Here is a 12,592-nt window from a genome sequence, read left to right as displayed (position 1 = left end):
CAGATGCTCTGGAGCAGCAGAGACTGCAGAGAGGAGGGCCTACCAGGAGAGAGCCAATCTGTATCTCAAAAGCTCCATGACAGGAGGTCCTGCACTCTGAGTCCGATTGGACATCCTTCCCAGGAAAATGGGGCCAAAATTAATGGGTCATGCACAAGAGTATGGTGCTGGGGAAAATTTGGTCTGGTTCTGATTGTCTGTCCTAAGCAGAATAAAAATCATTGAATCAAAAGGTTTTGTGAGTGGGATTTGCCTTTACAACTGAAGCTGACAGAATTCAGGCCCTTATGTGGCAACACCAATGGAGAAGCATCAGGAACCTTGCAAATAAAGGGGCTGAATCCTGCCCTGCAGAGAGCTCAAGCACCTTCTTTCTCTGAGCATCAGGAGAGGCATTCCCATGCAATTAGGCTTGAATTAAGAAGTGCATGATCTGTTTGCAATGCACTGCAGATGCTCATGTTCAACTACTGTGGTACTTCTGCTCTTGAACTCAGCTCTGTGCCATGATGCATGTTACCAAGAAATGTGTAAGTAACATGGATTGTGTTTGTATTTTACACTTATTAAATATCTAGTGAGAACCATGGTGGCTTGAATGCTGGACTAGAACCCTTGGAGACCAGGCAAGTCACACACTCTCTGCCTAAAGAGGAAGGCAACAGCAGCAAGCTTGCTCTGAATAATCAATTTTGCCAAGAAAACCATGGACTGGGTCACTGTGACTGGAGAAAGAGCTGGTGTGGTGCAGTGGTTTGAGTGTTGAGGTTTCTTGGCCAGATTTTTGCAGAAGAGGTTTTGCGGTTTCGTCTATGCAAACTGTTCAAGAAAGGAGAGGAGGAAAGAGTGGGAAAGGGGAAGGAGAAGTGACTTACAGCAGCTTCTGCTTCCTGCTTTTTCTGCAAGATGTCACTAGCACTGCTCTCTCGCTGTTTCTCCAACTCTCTAATGGAAGGGAAGGAACACACAGAGGCAATGAGGTCTGGTCCCCTGCCCACCCCATAGCTGAACATCACAAACAGGACCCCCATCCTCTGGAGCAATGGCGCAGGCAGGAGACTGGGGGGCTCTCCCGGGAACTTAATCTGGGGATTAGCAGATGTCAGGCAGAGAAACCCTGTGCTCCTGTTACCCATGCTGGTTGATATAAATTTTGGAATCAATGATAACCCTTGAATGACCCCTGGCCAGACTCCTAGCTTGCCCGCCATTACTGGCAAGGCGACAAGACATGTACACATTAACAGCCACATTAACATCTCAGAAGGTCTGGGAAGTCGCATGAAGGGATTATCTTCAGCCAGAAAGAGAAAATGTTTGCCTTTCCTGGAGCTATCACCCCCTCACATGGTCTGTTGTCCGAGCAGCTTAAGACCACTAAGACAATCAGACAGGGACATCCAGGTGAAAAGCAAGTAATTAAACACCTTTGTTCTCACCATCTAGCACCTTTGCCAGAGGCAAGATTTTGCCTATAAATATCATCAGATTTGCCTGTTCACTGGGCCAGTCTGGATTTCAGGGGGGAAGCTCTGTCCCCTTGAACCCTGACCTGGCTCCTGGCTCCTGGCTCCTGGCCAGCCATTCCATGGCTAAGCCCCATGCCATCCTCATCATATTCCATTTGGATTCCTGGAGGGAGTCCACATTCTGGTAAGTATCACCCCAGTGATGCCTAAAATCCTATTCCATGCTAACCTATGCTTTTCCTGAGCCTTGTATGTGTGTGTGTGTATGCTAGTGAATCGTATGTGTTTTTCCCCTTATAAATAAATTGGTTATTAATTCTAGAAATCCGTCTCAGCTTTATTTATTGGGATCCCCTGGTCTACTCCGTATACAAATCGGGAGACGATCTCGGAGGGCTCTTGTAGCCAGCCCCCTCTTGCAATATTTGAGCTAATAACAACATAATAAAATTCCCCTACGGACCCTTGGCTACACTCCAGACCTGTGACCCACTGTGGCCAGCAGCGCATGAATCCAAAGGCCTTGCCTGGCTGCTATTCATAGAGACTTCATCTCTAGCCCTGGAGGGTTTGCACAGCTATTGCAAAGACCCCTTTCCATGAAGGCTTTTTATGGTCTGTTCCTGGGAGATTAGGATTTAAGATGCTGGGGGCACTCACTTCTCCTTTTGTGCCCTCAGATAGGGCCGGATGATGAGCCGGTGCATGGCAAAATAGATGACTAGGGGCCCTGCCGTGGCATAGAAGACAGCACTGGGTAGGAGCTGGTCCGTCAAGTGGATGGGGAAGAAGTAGGTCTGGCTAGCCCTATTCAGCCTGGGATATGAAGAGAGAAAGACAAAGAGAGGAGCAATCAGATTAGTTTTATGGGTTGTTACCTGGGAAGGAAACCTGCATGTACAGATCCTCCCACCCTGCTAAAAGCTCTGGGGTGAGGAATACAAACAGCCTAGGTAGAGTCCCCAGATTTCAGGGCCAAAGCCCTCTCCTCTTCTAGGCATAGGGGAGGAATCTCATGGCAAGAGCACTGCCTTGGAAAAGTGTCTGCATAAAGACGTAAAGGAATCCAGTAGCACCTTTGAGACTAAGTGGTTTTGCCAAATTCTTCTTCTGAAATACAGCCTACAGTACCTAGGTTTCATTAGCTGTCTCCCATCCAAGCCCTAATCTTGATAATAACTATTAGCAGTAGTATGGGGAGAGATTGCTTCCTCTTCCTCCTCTTTTAGATTCATTTAGAGGCAGCCAGTGTTGTGTGCTGCCCTCTGCTGGCAAAACCTAGGCAGGCACCATAGATTAACAAACTGTAAAGGTTGCCTCCTCTGAACACAGCCAGAGTTCATACATTTCTCGTTGGAAGAGCTCAAAGTAGTACTTTTCAGGGACTGCCATCACCACAATCCCCCAGCCAGCATGGACAAAGTAACATTGCTGTTAAGAGGAAACATTCAGCTTCCGTTCTGAGTGATATGCCAAGTAGAGAGCATGTTGCAGGGCTGATAAGGATGCCCAGGACTGAGCCAGACTCCAAGGCTACCCAAGGCCACAAGGCACAAGCCCAAATGCAGGGTCAAAGTTTGTGAGAGAGCTGTGTGCCAGAGGCTCTTGTCCACATCTTCCTTCCTCCCGCTCCCATTGCCAGTCTACTTGCCTTCTTCCTCCGGTCCTAATCCCCAGAGCTTTGTCTCCTCAGGAAAGAGCAACATGGCTGGGAAACCAAAGGGGGTGGGAGTGGGCCAGGGCAGGTGCCCAGCAAGGCCAGTCCCTCAAATGGGGGCTGCTTGGCCCTCATGAACATCCTAGCCTCCTGGCCTTCTTTTGTTTCATCATGGAGCTCCCCAGGTGCAGGCACAAGCAAGCCAAAGCATGGGGAAAAGTCAACTCACTTGATCTTCAGAGAGACTCCCTGGGGAACCCCAACGCTGACCGTGGCCCCAAGGATGCTATGCCGAGAGATCTTCCGCTCTGCCCCGTATTCCACAATAGTCCCAAAAAAACCAGCCCTGGAACAGAAGAATTTGGGCCCACTTAACTGAGGGAAGGCCTCTCAGATCGCTGTCGATTCTGACCAGCACCTGTGTGTATTCTATGCTTGTTCCCAGATCATTCTCCTAGATCTCTGATAGCCAGAAGACAGAGATACTCTAACATGGCACCTGGCACACCAGTTGTGTCCAGGTTCTCAGGTGGGAACCTGGACACAATGCTGGTTGAAGAGAGCATCACCCTATCCACATGCTTCTCAAGTGCACACACTTGTAGGTGTTGTGTTGGCTAGCACTTAAATCCTATTAAGATTACCTTGCACTCCACACCCCAACTAGGTTTCCCCTCCACTGTGTATTTGAGGGTAGAATGCCGACCCAGGACTCACTTGAGGGACCCTTTCACTCGCGTCTGATCCTCATCCTGAAACTTGTGCTGGTAACTGACCATCATGAAGGAGTGGGGAATGCCCAGCTGTGAGTAAGCACAGAAATAAAAAGCCAGCCATTTACAATGATTTCTCTGCCACCCCACTCATCCCAACAAACACAATACAATCCCTGTTCCCTGCAGTGTCTTAATACATAATTTGACCTGCAGTAAGTTCAAGATGGATTTTCTTTCAACCAACACAAAATGAAGTGCTGGAATTCAGTTTCACAAGATGAAGCCACTGCTTTAGAGGGCCTTAAAAAGGGACTGGGTAAATTCACCAAAGGTGAGAGGTCTGTAATAATTATGACAGCTGATCCAGAAACAATAAAGGCATAAAAGCCAATGGCCAGCATCATTCAGAGTCCTTGGAGTTGGTAAGACCAATGTTTAATGGCTTTGTAAGTTCAAACTACTTTAATTTGAGTATGTACGGAGTATGAGACTAACTGAAATAAAGAAGTTGGCAGCATGAGCTTTCACAGACTTCAGTCTACTTCCTCAGATGCATAGGAAGTAGACTGAAGTCTATGAAAGCTCATGCTGCCAACTTCTTTATTTCAGTTAGTCTTCCTTCCTCCCCCAGAACAGCTCTGCAGATTCCTGGCACAAGCCCTTCACCAAGTGTATACAGCAGATATGTCCATCCCATCTCACCCTTGCCACTGCAGGAAGTTTTTGAGGATAAACGGGAGGAGGACCCCACCTGGAAGGCCATGGTGAAGTGGCTGGTTTTGGTATCCCGGACAATGCTCGTATTCATGGCAGACTGGATGCCCCAGCGCCACTGCAAGTAGCCCATGGTGTTCTTGTCCAGATTCCGTGCCAGGACTGTTGTCAGGCCTGGCCGGATCCCACGGGAGGAGAACTGCAGGGCACAGTTGGTTGTGATGAAGCTGCAAGGGAGGAAGAGGAGAGAGCTGACCAGGGAGGGTGAAGGAGAAAACACTCTGTTTCTGAAAGATCCTAGCAAAGGCAACACATAGCTGCCATCCTCTGGTCACAGAAAAACAGGACATCTAGAGAGTGCAGGTGTCTCTCCTTTTACAGGAGAATTGCCACTATGTCTGTCTCATAGTTTCAGGTGATTGCCTGGTGACAGCTGCAAATTGGTTCTGTACCGGCAGTGGTATTTCATGTGTCAATTCAAGAGGTCTGGAGGAAGAGGTTCAACAATCTTAACACAACTCCCCCCTCACAAAAAAGCGGGGCCTACTTCACAGACTACAAAGGCTACGTCAAGCCCGTTCTTTCCTGGAAGGCACAGCGTCACTTTATAAAGCCTCACCATCTTTGTGTGAGATTCCGGAACACTTTCAGACCCAGCAAAGGCCCCTGGAGGTCACCGGCTCCAAACTCTAGCTGCACAAGGAGAAGAAAGAGATACCGTCAGGATACAACAGGCACAGCTTCATTCAACAGGACTCCACCAGTGTGCGTGTGGCTTTGAAATCTGAGAGATGAACCTGCCTTTGCTATTGCCATTCTGCTTCTACCACAAGAAAGTTGTGGACCAGCAAGAGGAACTCCCAAGTCCTGAGTGTTTGGGGGGTCATATCCCCAAAAGCGATGCTACATGGAGTCCTTGGTTCAGTATCTAATGCCACTTGCTTTAACAAGTGAGCCTTATGGGTCTTGAAAGCGTGTAACTGGAATTCCAGGATCTCCTATTAAAGAGGCCAAGGCAGCAGCAGCAGCAGCTGCTACAGAGCGGGTCAGTAGCAATTTACAACTGGCCAGAAGTGGCTGGCATCTGGGATGTGGTCTTCTTACCTCTCCCCAGCCTTTGGCAGAGGTCACACGCCTGAGAGCCAAGTTCACAGAACCACCTCCGTTCCCATTCTGGGTTGACAGGTTTCCTGACAGGATTGCCGTATCTGTGGCAGTCAGAGGGGCCTAAAAGACAGACAGACAGTTACCACAACACAACAAGGCTGTTCTCAGGCAGTGTGTTTCTGATGTGCCCCTCATGTGCCAAGGATCTCTACCATATTTAGACCATTGGGCAACAACTGTTTTCTGCTTTCCTGGAAACCTGCTACAGGCTGGGACCTGAAGGTTGCCATGGGGTCACAGATCCCCACTCTTGGTTGCTGTTGGGCATCTTCAAATCATTTCTCACCAACTGCAGTCCTAAGGCAAATCTACCATGGGGCTTTCTTGGTAATATATGTTCTGAGGAGGTTTGCCACTGCTTTTCTCTGGGGCCGATGCAGGAGAAACATGGCGCACCCCTTTCCCACAAGAAAATATGCGTCTGCACAACCAGGGAGTTCCACAGCCTGGGAGAAGCCACCAAGAAAGCCCTCTTCCTCAGGAGCTTAAGACTCAAGTAGGTTTATATAGTTCACACATAGATATGACCCCCTGCATCTGTCCCTAACAACTGAGGTATTGAGCCTATCATCCCCCCTCCACTTCCACTCTCAGACACTTATGCTCACCTGCCTGAGTTTTACCAAAGAGGACTCCCATTTGTACCTGGAATTTCCCTGAAGGTTCCCTCACATCTTAGCTCAGCCGACAGCTCAGGGAGGCAGTGAGATGCTCATCAGCCATGGAAAAAGGGAATCCTAGAAACTTCACCCCTTCCCTGACCCCCCCTCTTTTTGCAAAGGATTCCTAACTAGGCACAGCCAGGGAACGCCAGCCAAAGAAATACTCTGCTAGCAAGAAGGACCAGGTGGCTCAACCTTGGGCTTCGGAGCTTTTGCGCTCCCATCAGATCTCAGTGCAGATGGCTTGACTGTAAGTGAACCTTCCCTCCTGCTACACCTTGCCATTTCAAGACTGGTAATTGCCTCCCTGAGCTGTGCTTCCATCTTCAGCTGCTCGGCACTGGAGTGTCTCATTAACGCATAAGACTTTATACCATCCCTCTCCGTAGGGTTTGGTTTTTTTAACACACAGACAGATACATCCACCTTACCTCAATAGACTGGGATATGTGCATCTTGTTAATTTCAACACGGGGAAAGCTGCTCCCTGGCACATCTTCGTACTCCTCATCATAGCGATCAAAGAGGTCGGTGGCATCTATTCCTACACTAATTGTCCCCTGGAGAAACAAAACAGGTTCTCAGTGTTAAAACAAGGACACTGCCCTTGGCCTGCCCCAAGGTCTCCTGCTCCCGTAAATGATTCTGCTTTAATCTTGTCCTCTCCTCCTATTCCTTCAAATCTCTCCCGCCAAACCCACCTGTCCTACAAGGCCTTTTGTTCCACCCCCTTAATAACCATTCCCAGCCACGGCCAAGTTAAAGAAGGCATAACTGGATTCACCCACGTTTGTTCCTCGCCATCTCTGCTGACACATTTTTCCGTCATTTATCTGGGCCTTGGTCTTCCTGTTTACCTGAAGAAATTCTGACTGCAAACTTTTAGGGCCAGGGACTTTACCCTCACTGTTATGTTTCAAAAGCAAAGAAACAGTCCTTCGCATAAGTTTGTTTTGCATCTCAGTAGGATGCAGCTAATGGTAAACCTCCTTCTGAATAAATCTTGCCAAGAAAACTGGAAGACAGGGAGCCTGCAGGTGCAGTGGTTTGAGTGTTGGACTAGGACCGCAGGAGACCAGGGTTCAATTTCCCGCAGGTGGCCTTAGGCAAGTCAGGCTCTCTCAGTTTCAGATAAAGGCAATGGCCAAACAGACCTTGCTAGGAAAACACTGTGAGAGGTTCACCTTGTGTCGTCATACGTTGGAAACAACTTGAAGGCACACAACAACAACAATAACAACAACAGGCTTCTTGGCTTTTCAGTGCAATGTTGCCATAGCCAGGTATTGACCAGATGCAGAAAGGTGAAGGGCTGGGCAAGGAGCTGGATGAGTGAGGTCACCCTTGGAGCCCATGAGGAATTGGGGAATCGAGGATGGATGGCCATTGGGAGAAAAGGGGAGAGGTGTCCAGGTGTCAGAAATAATTCCTTTTTTCACCAGATGCCTCGCTCAGACTCCCAGAGTTAGCATATGCTGCAGCTTTGGAAAGGTAAGTGACACTGTGCCAGGTTTAACCATAGGGTACAGATGCGAAAGGCAGACAGAAAAGAAAGCCGACAAGAGGAAGATTGTTTCATTTGAAATGTGTTGCTGGAGGAGAGGCCTACAGATACCCTCGACTGTCAGAAAGACAAATGAATGGCTCCAAGTATAAATCAAGCCAGAACTCTCACTAAAAGCCAGGATGACTAAGCTGAGTCTATTGTACTCTCAACATTTCATGAGATGACATAACTCACTGGGAAAAGATGATAATGCTAGGAAAAGTGGAAGACACTAGGAAAGGAAGAAGACTGCATGAAAGACAGATGGACTCCATCAAGGAAGCCACAATGGCTGCCCTGAGTCTGTGAGATCTAAACAGAGCAATTGATGGCCAGGGATCTTGGAGGCCTCCTATTCATAAGGTTGCCATAAGTCCATGTCAACTGGATAGCACATAACAATAACAAGTAGATGAAAAACAACATTACAAGTTCTATGAACTGGATTGCACCTGTACTTCAGTAAGATAATCTCTGTTTTTCCTTTCCATAAAAATCTTAGGCCTCTGGGCTACACCTCAGTGAGTCCAGCTGCCTGGATTCTTACTTTAGGGTTCTCAAAAATCGACAGTAAAAAAGAAAACAACTCAGAATCTATCCATCAGCAGCCCTTACTGCTTTAAAATTTCTATCATGGCTCAAGCCAAATTCAAACATGCGTGTTTATTACTTGGTGACTGCAAACCTGCATGCCTGGGCCATGGCACATTGAGCATGATTGATTTAACATCTCTCTTGGGCTCAAGCGAGCAGGACTACCAACACCCAGCTCAAACGATCACACAACCAGCGACTCTGCGTGCCTTGACTAGCCTGTCTCACAGTGGGAAACAGAAACGTACATCAGTAACCAAGTCAAGAGGCCTGTGCATGTGAGTTGACACACAAAATTCATTTCTACATGGCCTGAGTGAAAGCACAGACTGATGGAGCGCAGCCGATAAGTCATACCAGAGCAGCGCCTCTGGGAAACTTAATTCAGGGGGAACACATCTTTCTGCTAAACTAAACCCACCAGTCGTGGCAAAGGTGAGAAGAGAAAAGTGGGTCAAACATATTTTTCACACCAATATAGAGCAAGGTCACCAAGCTGCAATCTTCCGCAGCCGCGAAGATGGCACTTTCAGTATTCCTTGGCTGACCTTTCTGCGCTCGCCCTGCAATCTTGTTTTAGAGTTTTCTCTTCTCAGATAATATTGCTCTGCCCATCATACCTCCCCTTCCATTTGCACCACCAGCCTGAAAACGAGAATCTAAGTGTTAGTCACGACAGGCTCTGGCAAACAATAGAGATGATGGGATCCAGCAGAGTCTTCAAGCTAAAACTCTTGGGGAATTGGGTTTTTGGGCGGGTGCACAGGTGGGGAGGCAATGGCACACAATTGGGTTTCTGCTCACAAACCAGAGACCATCAGACTCTCTGCATCCAGCATTTTGCTGGGTCCAGATATTTTTTGCTGTTGCTCTTATAAGCAACATTAGTTTTTCTGCACACTGAGGTGAGGGTTGAACGACTTGGCAATTTCAAGGTAGTCTTTCACCTGAGACAGAACATCCCCCTCCATAATGTTTTTTAAAAAAGAAAAAAACCTGTTTTTTCCTTTCCTTTGGGACTTCTTCCAAGCCTGCCACCCCATGCTCCATGCCAGAACAACGCTGGCTCTGTTCCGCACCGTAACAGCTACCCATGTTCTTCCCATGATCCTGACGCAGAAAAGCTTCGCTTCTGGCTTTCAAATTAAGCAAAGGAGGAAAACACCCACCTCTTCTAAAAGGAGAGGATATCTGGATCCAGCAGAGGCAAAAAGAGTCAGCTGGCCTGCAAACCTTCTGCTTTCTCGGAGGCCGACCGTGCGCAAGCAAGCAAAGCAGATGCACTTTCTCCCTAATCTGGAATTATCATTTTTTCTCACAGCAGGGTCACTGACATGCTTCAACCCATCAGAGCAGTGTCTCAAAACAGAGGGAGAAAACACTCCTTAAAGCCATGCCTGCACCCACCTGCTGCCAAACCTCTCAAAACCCTGAAACCTGCCTCTATTTGGCTACAGCTCCTCATTTCTGGTTAGAAATGCTTACTGATGTGGAGCCTCTTTTTATAGAACAAATAAAGTGTTGGGGATTTTTAAAAATATCTTGTGTTCTTGTATGAAACGACCACAGCTGCGCTCCCTAATTCCACAGGACGTTGCCTGGAGAGACATTTCCATAGAATGCCAATAAGCAATTGCTGTAAACACCCAGATGGCTGATTTTTATCGCCGGATGCAGAGCCTCCAAACTCACAATGCGGCGCACTCTCTCTCCCCCCCTCGTTTATCGCTCCATAGTCATAGCAAAAATGCCAGCCTCCGCTGGAAATGTCAGGTTCTTCAAGCTGAGGGGAAGCAGGAAGAATGACAACTCCTTGCCCACTTACCCACCCCCCTCCTGGAGACAGAAAACATGCCCCTGCCCCATCCTGAGAAGTGCATCCTAAACCATGGCCACTCCAAGACAATTCATGGTTTGTGGAGGGTCCTCAGGGGCAGTTAAAGAGTACTGCAGGCAAGGCAGCCAGAAACGAGGGAAGCAAATGTGAGAGAACCCCTATACTGGGCTGCTCAAAGGATGAGCTGGAAAAGTCTGGGGCTGCACCGATTTCAGATGCTGCTTTTCCTTGCCATTGCATGCATGCAGGATGAGCCCTGCAGAGATGTGGCATCTCCATTTTAGCTCCCACAGCATCAAGGTCAAAGGTAATTTTCAATGTCATCCTGCCAATCCAGGCTGTGAGCCCTTCTCCTGAGAAAGGGGTGGTTTCAGGAAAACAGGGAAAAAGAATAATTCAGAGTAGAAGTGAAACAGGCAGGATCAAATGTACATAACTCAGGTGCCCCGGGGCTGTTTGTGTTAGCTGCCAAGGAAAGGCGACACAAGGGGCTTCACCAACCAATCCAGAAGTTGAGAATGGGAGACTCTGGTCCCTCTGCATGAGCCAAGGTTCACACAGAAACATGTCAAAGGGAGCACCCTTAAAACTAATTCCTTTATTTTTGCATGAACCTTTATGGATTTTAATCCACAGGATGACTCTTATGGCCAGAAAGATTTGCCTCTTTCTGATCCTACCTCTACAACTATCTTAACTGGTCTTTAAATCCCAGTGGACTGAATCCTGAGGACCACCCAGATGTTTCAGATTCCATCTCCCATTGTCCTTTTGTATAGTACCTTTTAAAAAGCGGGGCACAAACTGAATTAAATCAATCAATAAAATCCTTTTTATTTAAAGAAAGAAAAGGAGAGAGAGAGAGAGATGTGTTAGTCTGTTTCCGTATAAAGAGGAAAGCAGGGGGTCTAGTAGCATCTTTAAGACTGACTTATTTTAACCTGAACTTTTATGCATTTTGATGCATTACTTCACAATACACAGAACTGAAAGACTAAGACTTCTTGAAAGACATGCTGTTGCCCTTTTTGTTGTGGATGTTGTAGCACAGTAAAATCAAAGTGCAGGGTGTTAATCCATTTTTTTAAAAGAAAGAAATTACAAACCAGGAGGCTGGTGTCTCCCCCCCCCCCAAGTTTGAAAAACAAATAAATCAAAAAGCAGCCTGCCGGCCACATTAAGGAAGTGATTCGCCAAGCCTGATGATTTCTCAACTGCCATTCATTTCAGCAGCACTTGTGCCTCCGCCGTGTTGGGTGGATTGCTCCCTTAACAGTTTTAATTTAATTTTCCAGCGATAACACTGTTGGAGCAGAAGAGGAAAAGGAATTAAATTATATACTGTAAGATGGTTTGCATCCCCAGGGACCAAGCAGGGAACAAACAGTTATTCAGAAGAAAGAGAGATGTCGATAGATAAGCCTCTCCATTCTTCGAGCGGGTTGCCTTTCATTAGAGTCGCTGTGCGCCAAGGACCTTGGAGCAAAAAAAAGCTTTAATTCAGTCGCTGAGGAAGGACTCCAAGCCCTGATTTACACCACTTTGATTGAGAGAGAGCCCTCAGCTCACACACATAACACTCTGCTTTCTCCATCTTAGGTACACCTCAGCTAGTTATAGCTGGGTTCAATCAAACCATGTTTTGTTGTGACAGCCAAACTGGCCAACTGTGGTTTGAATTTGTCATCCCAGCTGAACATAAGCCACAGTCCCCGCGATCCTGCTTTGCAGGGGAAGTGTATGTAGTTTTTTATTTTGTTCAATCATCTGTGGTCTGATAACTGTTGTTGTTGTTGTGTGCCTTCAAGTTGTTTCTGACTTATCCTATCATGGGATTTTCTTGGCAAGATTTGTTCAGAGGGAGTTTGCCATTGCTTTCCACACCTATTTGGCATATAGGGCAATTATCAAATGTTGGGGAAAGACAACAGAGGTTGAACTGGGAGACAGTGGGTCAGACGGATGATGACCCTCACAATCGGGGGCAGATGTGTGATTTGTGGAAGCCCCCAGTCTCCCATCCAGGCATTAACCAGGCTTGACCCTACCTAGCTTGTCAACTCAGAGGAGGGTGGCTGTGCTCAGAGGGCTACGGAGGACCCCCTGACTCTGAAGGCCCATAGGGAAAGACAGCCCCAGAATCAAACAGCTGTGGTTCGGGGGCAAATAGGAGGTGTAAAATGTTCCACTGGGCAGCAACAAACAAAATGGGTTTAGCAGTGCTTTGAGC

At 47.5% G+C, this 12,592-nt stretch overlaps 1 protein-coding gene across 2 annotated transcripts in view; it reads right to left on the bottom strand.

Annotated features, from left to right (window-relative positions):
• DNAJC11 (DnaJ heat shock protein family (Hsp40) member C11) overlaps positions 1-12,592 on the bottom strand; it is a 36,916-nt gene that overhangs the window by 3,348 nt on the left and 20,976 nt on the right. The window contains exons 5-12 of one of the 2 annotated variants that reach the window (XM_042478755.1): positions 6,817-6,945; positions 5,661-5,783; positions 5,176-5,249; positions 4,594-4,783; positions 3,844-3,929; positions 3,356-3,472; positions 2,130-2,285; positions 876-945 (exon numbers count right to left, since the gene is read on the bottom strand). In XM_042478755.1, coding sequence (XP_042334689.1) covers positions 876-945; positions 2,130-2,285; positions 3,356-3,472; positions 3,844-3,929; positions 4,594-4,783; positions 5,176-5,249; positions 5,661-5,783; positions 6,817-6,945 — 945 coding nt within the window. The remainder of the gene's footprint in view (positions 1-875; positions 946-2,129; positions 2,286-3,355; positions 3,473-3,843; positions 3,930-4,593; positions 4,784-5,175; positions 5,250-5,660; positions 5,784-6,816; positions 6,946-12,592) is intronic. The other variant, XM_042478756.1, reaches the window with a different exon arrangement.

This window comes from Sceloporus undulatus, chromosome 7 (genome assembly GCF_019175285.1).
Source record: "Sceloporus undulatus isolate JIND9_A2432 ecotype Alabama chromosome 7, SceUnd_v1.1, whole genome shotgun sequence".
NCBI lineage: Eukaryota > Metazoa > Chordata > Lepidosauria > Squamata > Phrynosomatidae > Sceloporus > Sceloporus undulatus.
The sequence above is the reverse complement of the archived record's forward strand: the minus strand, read 5'-3'. Positions and strand labels throughout refer to the sequence as shown.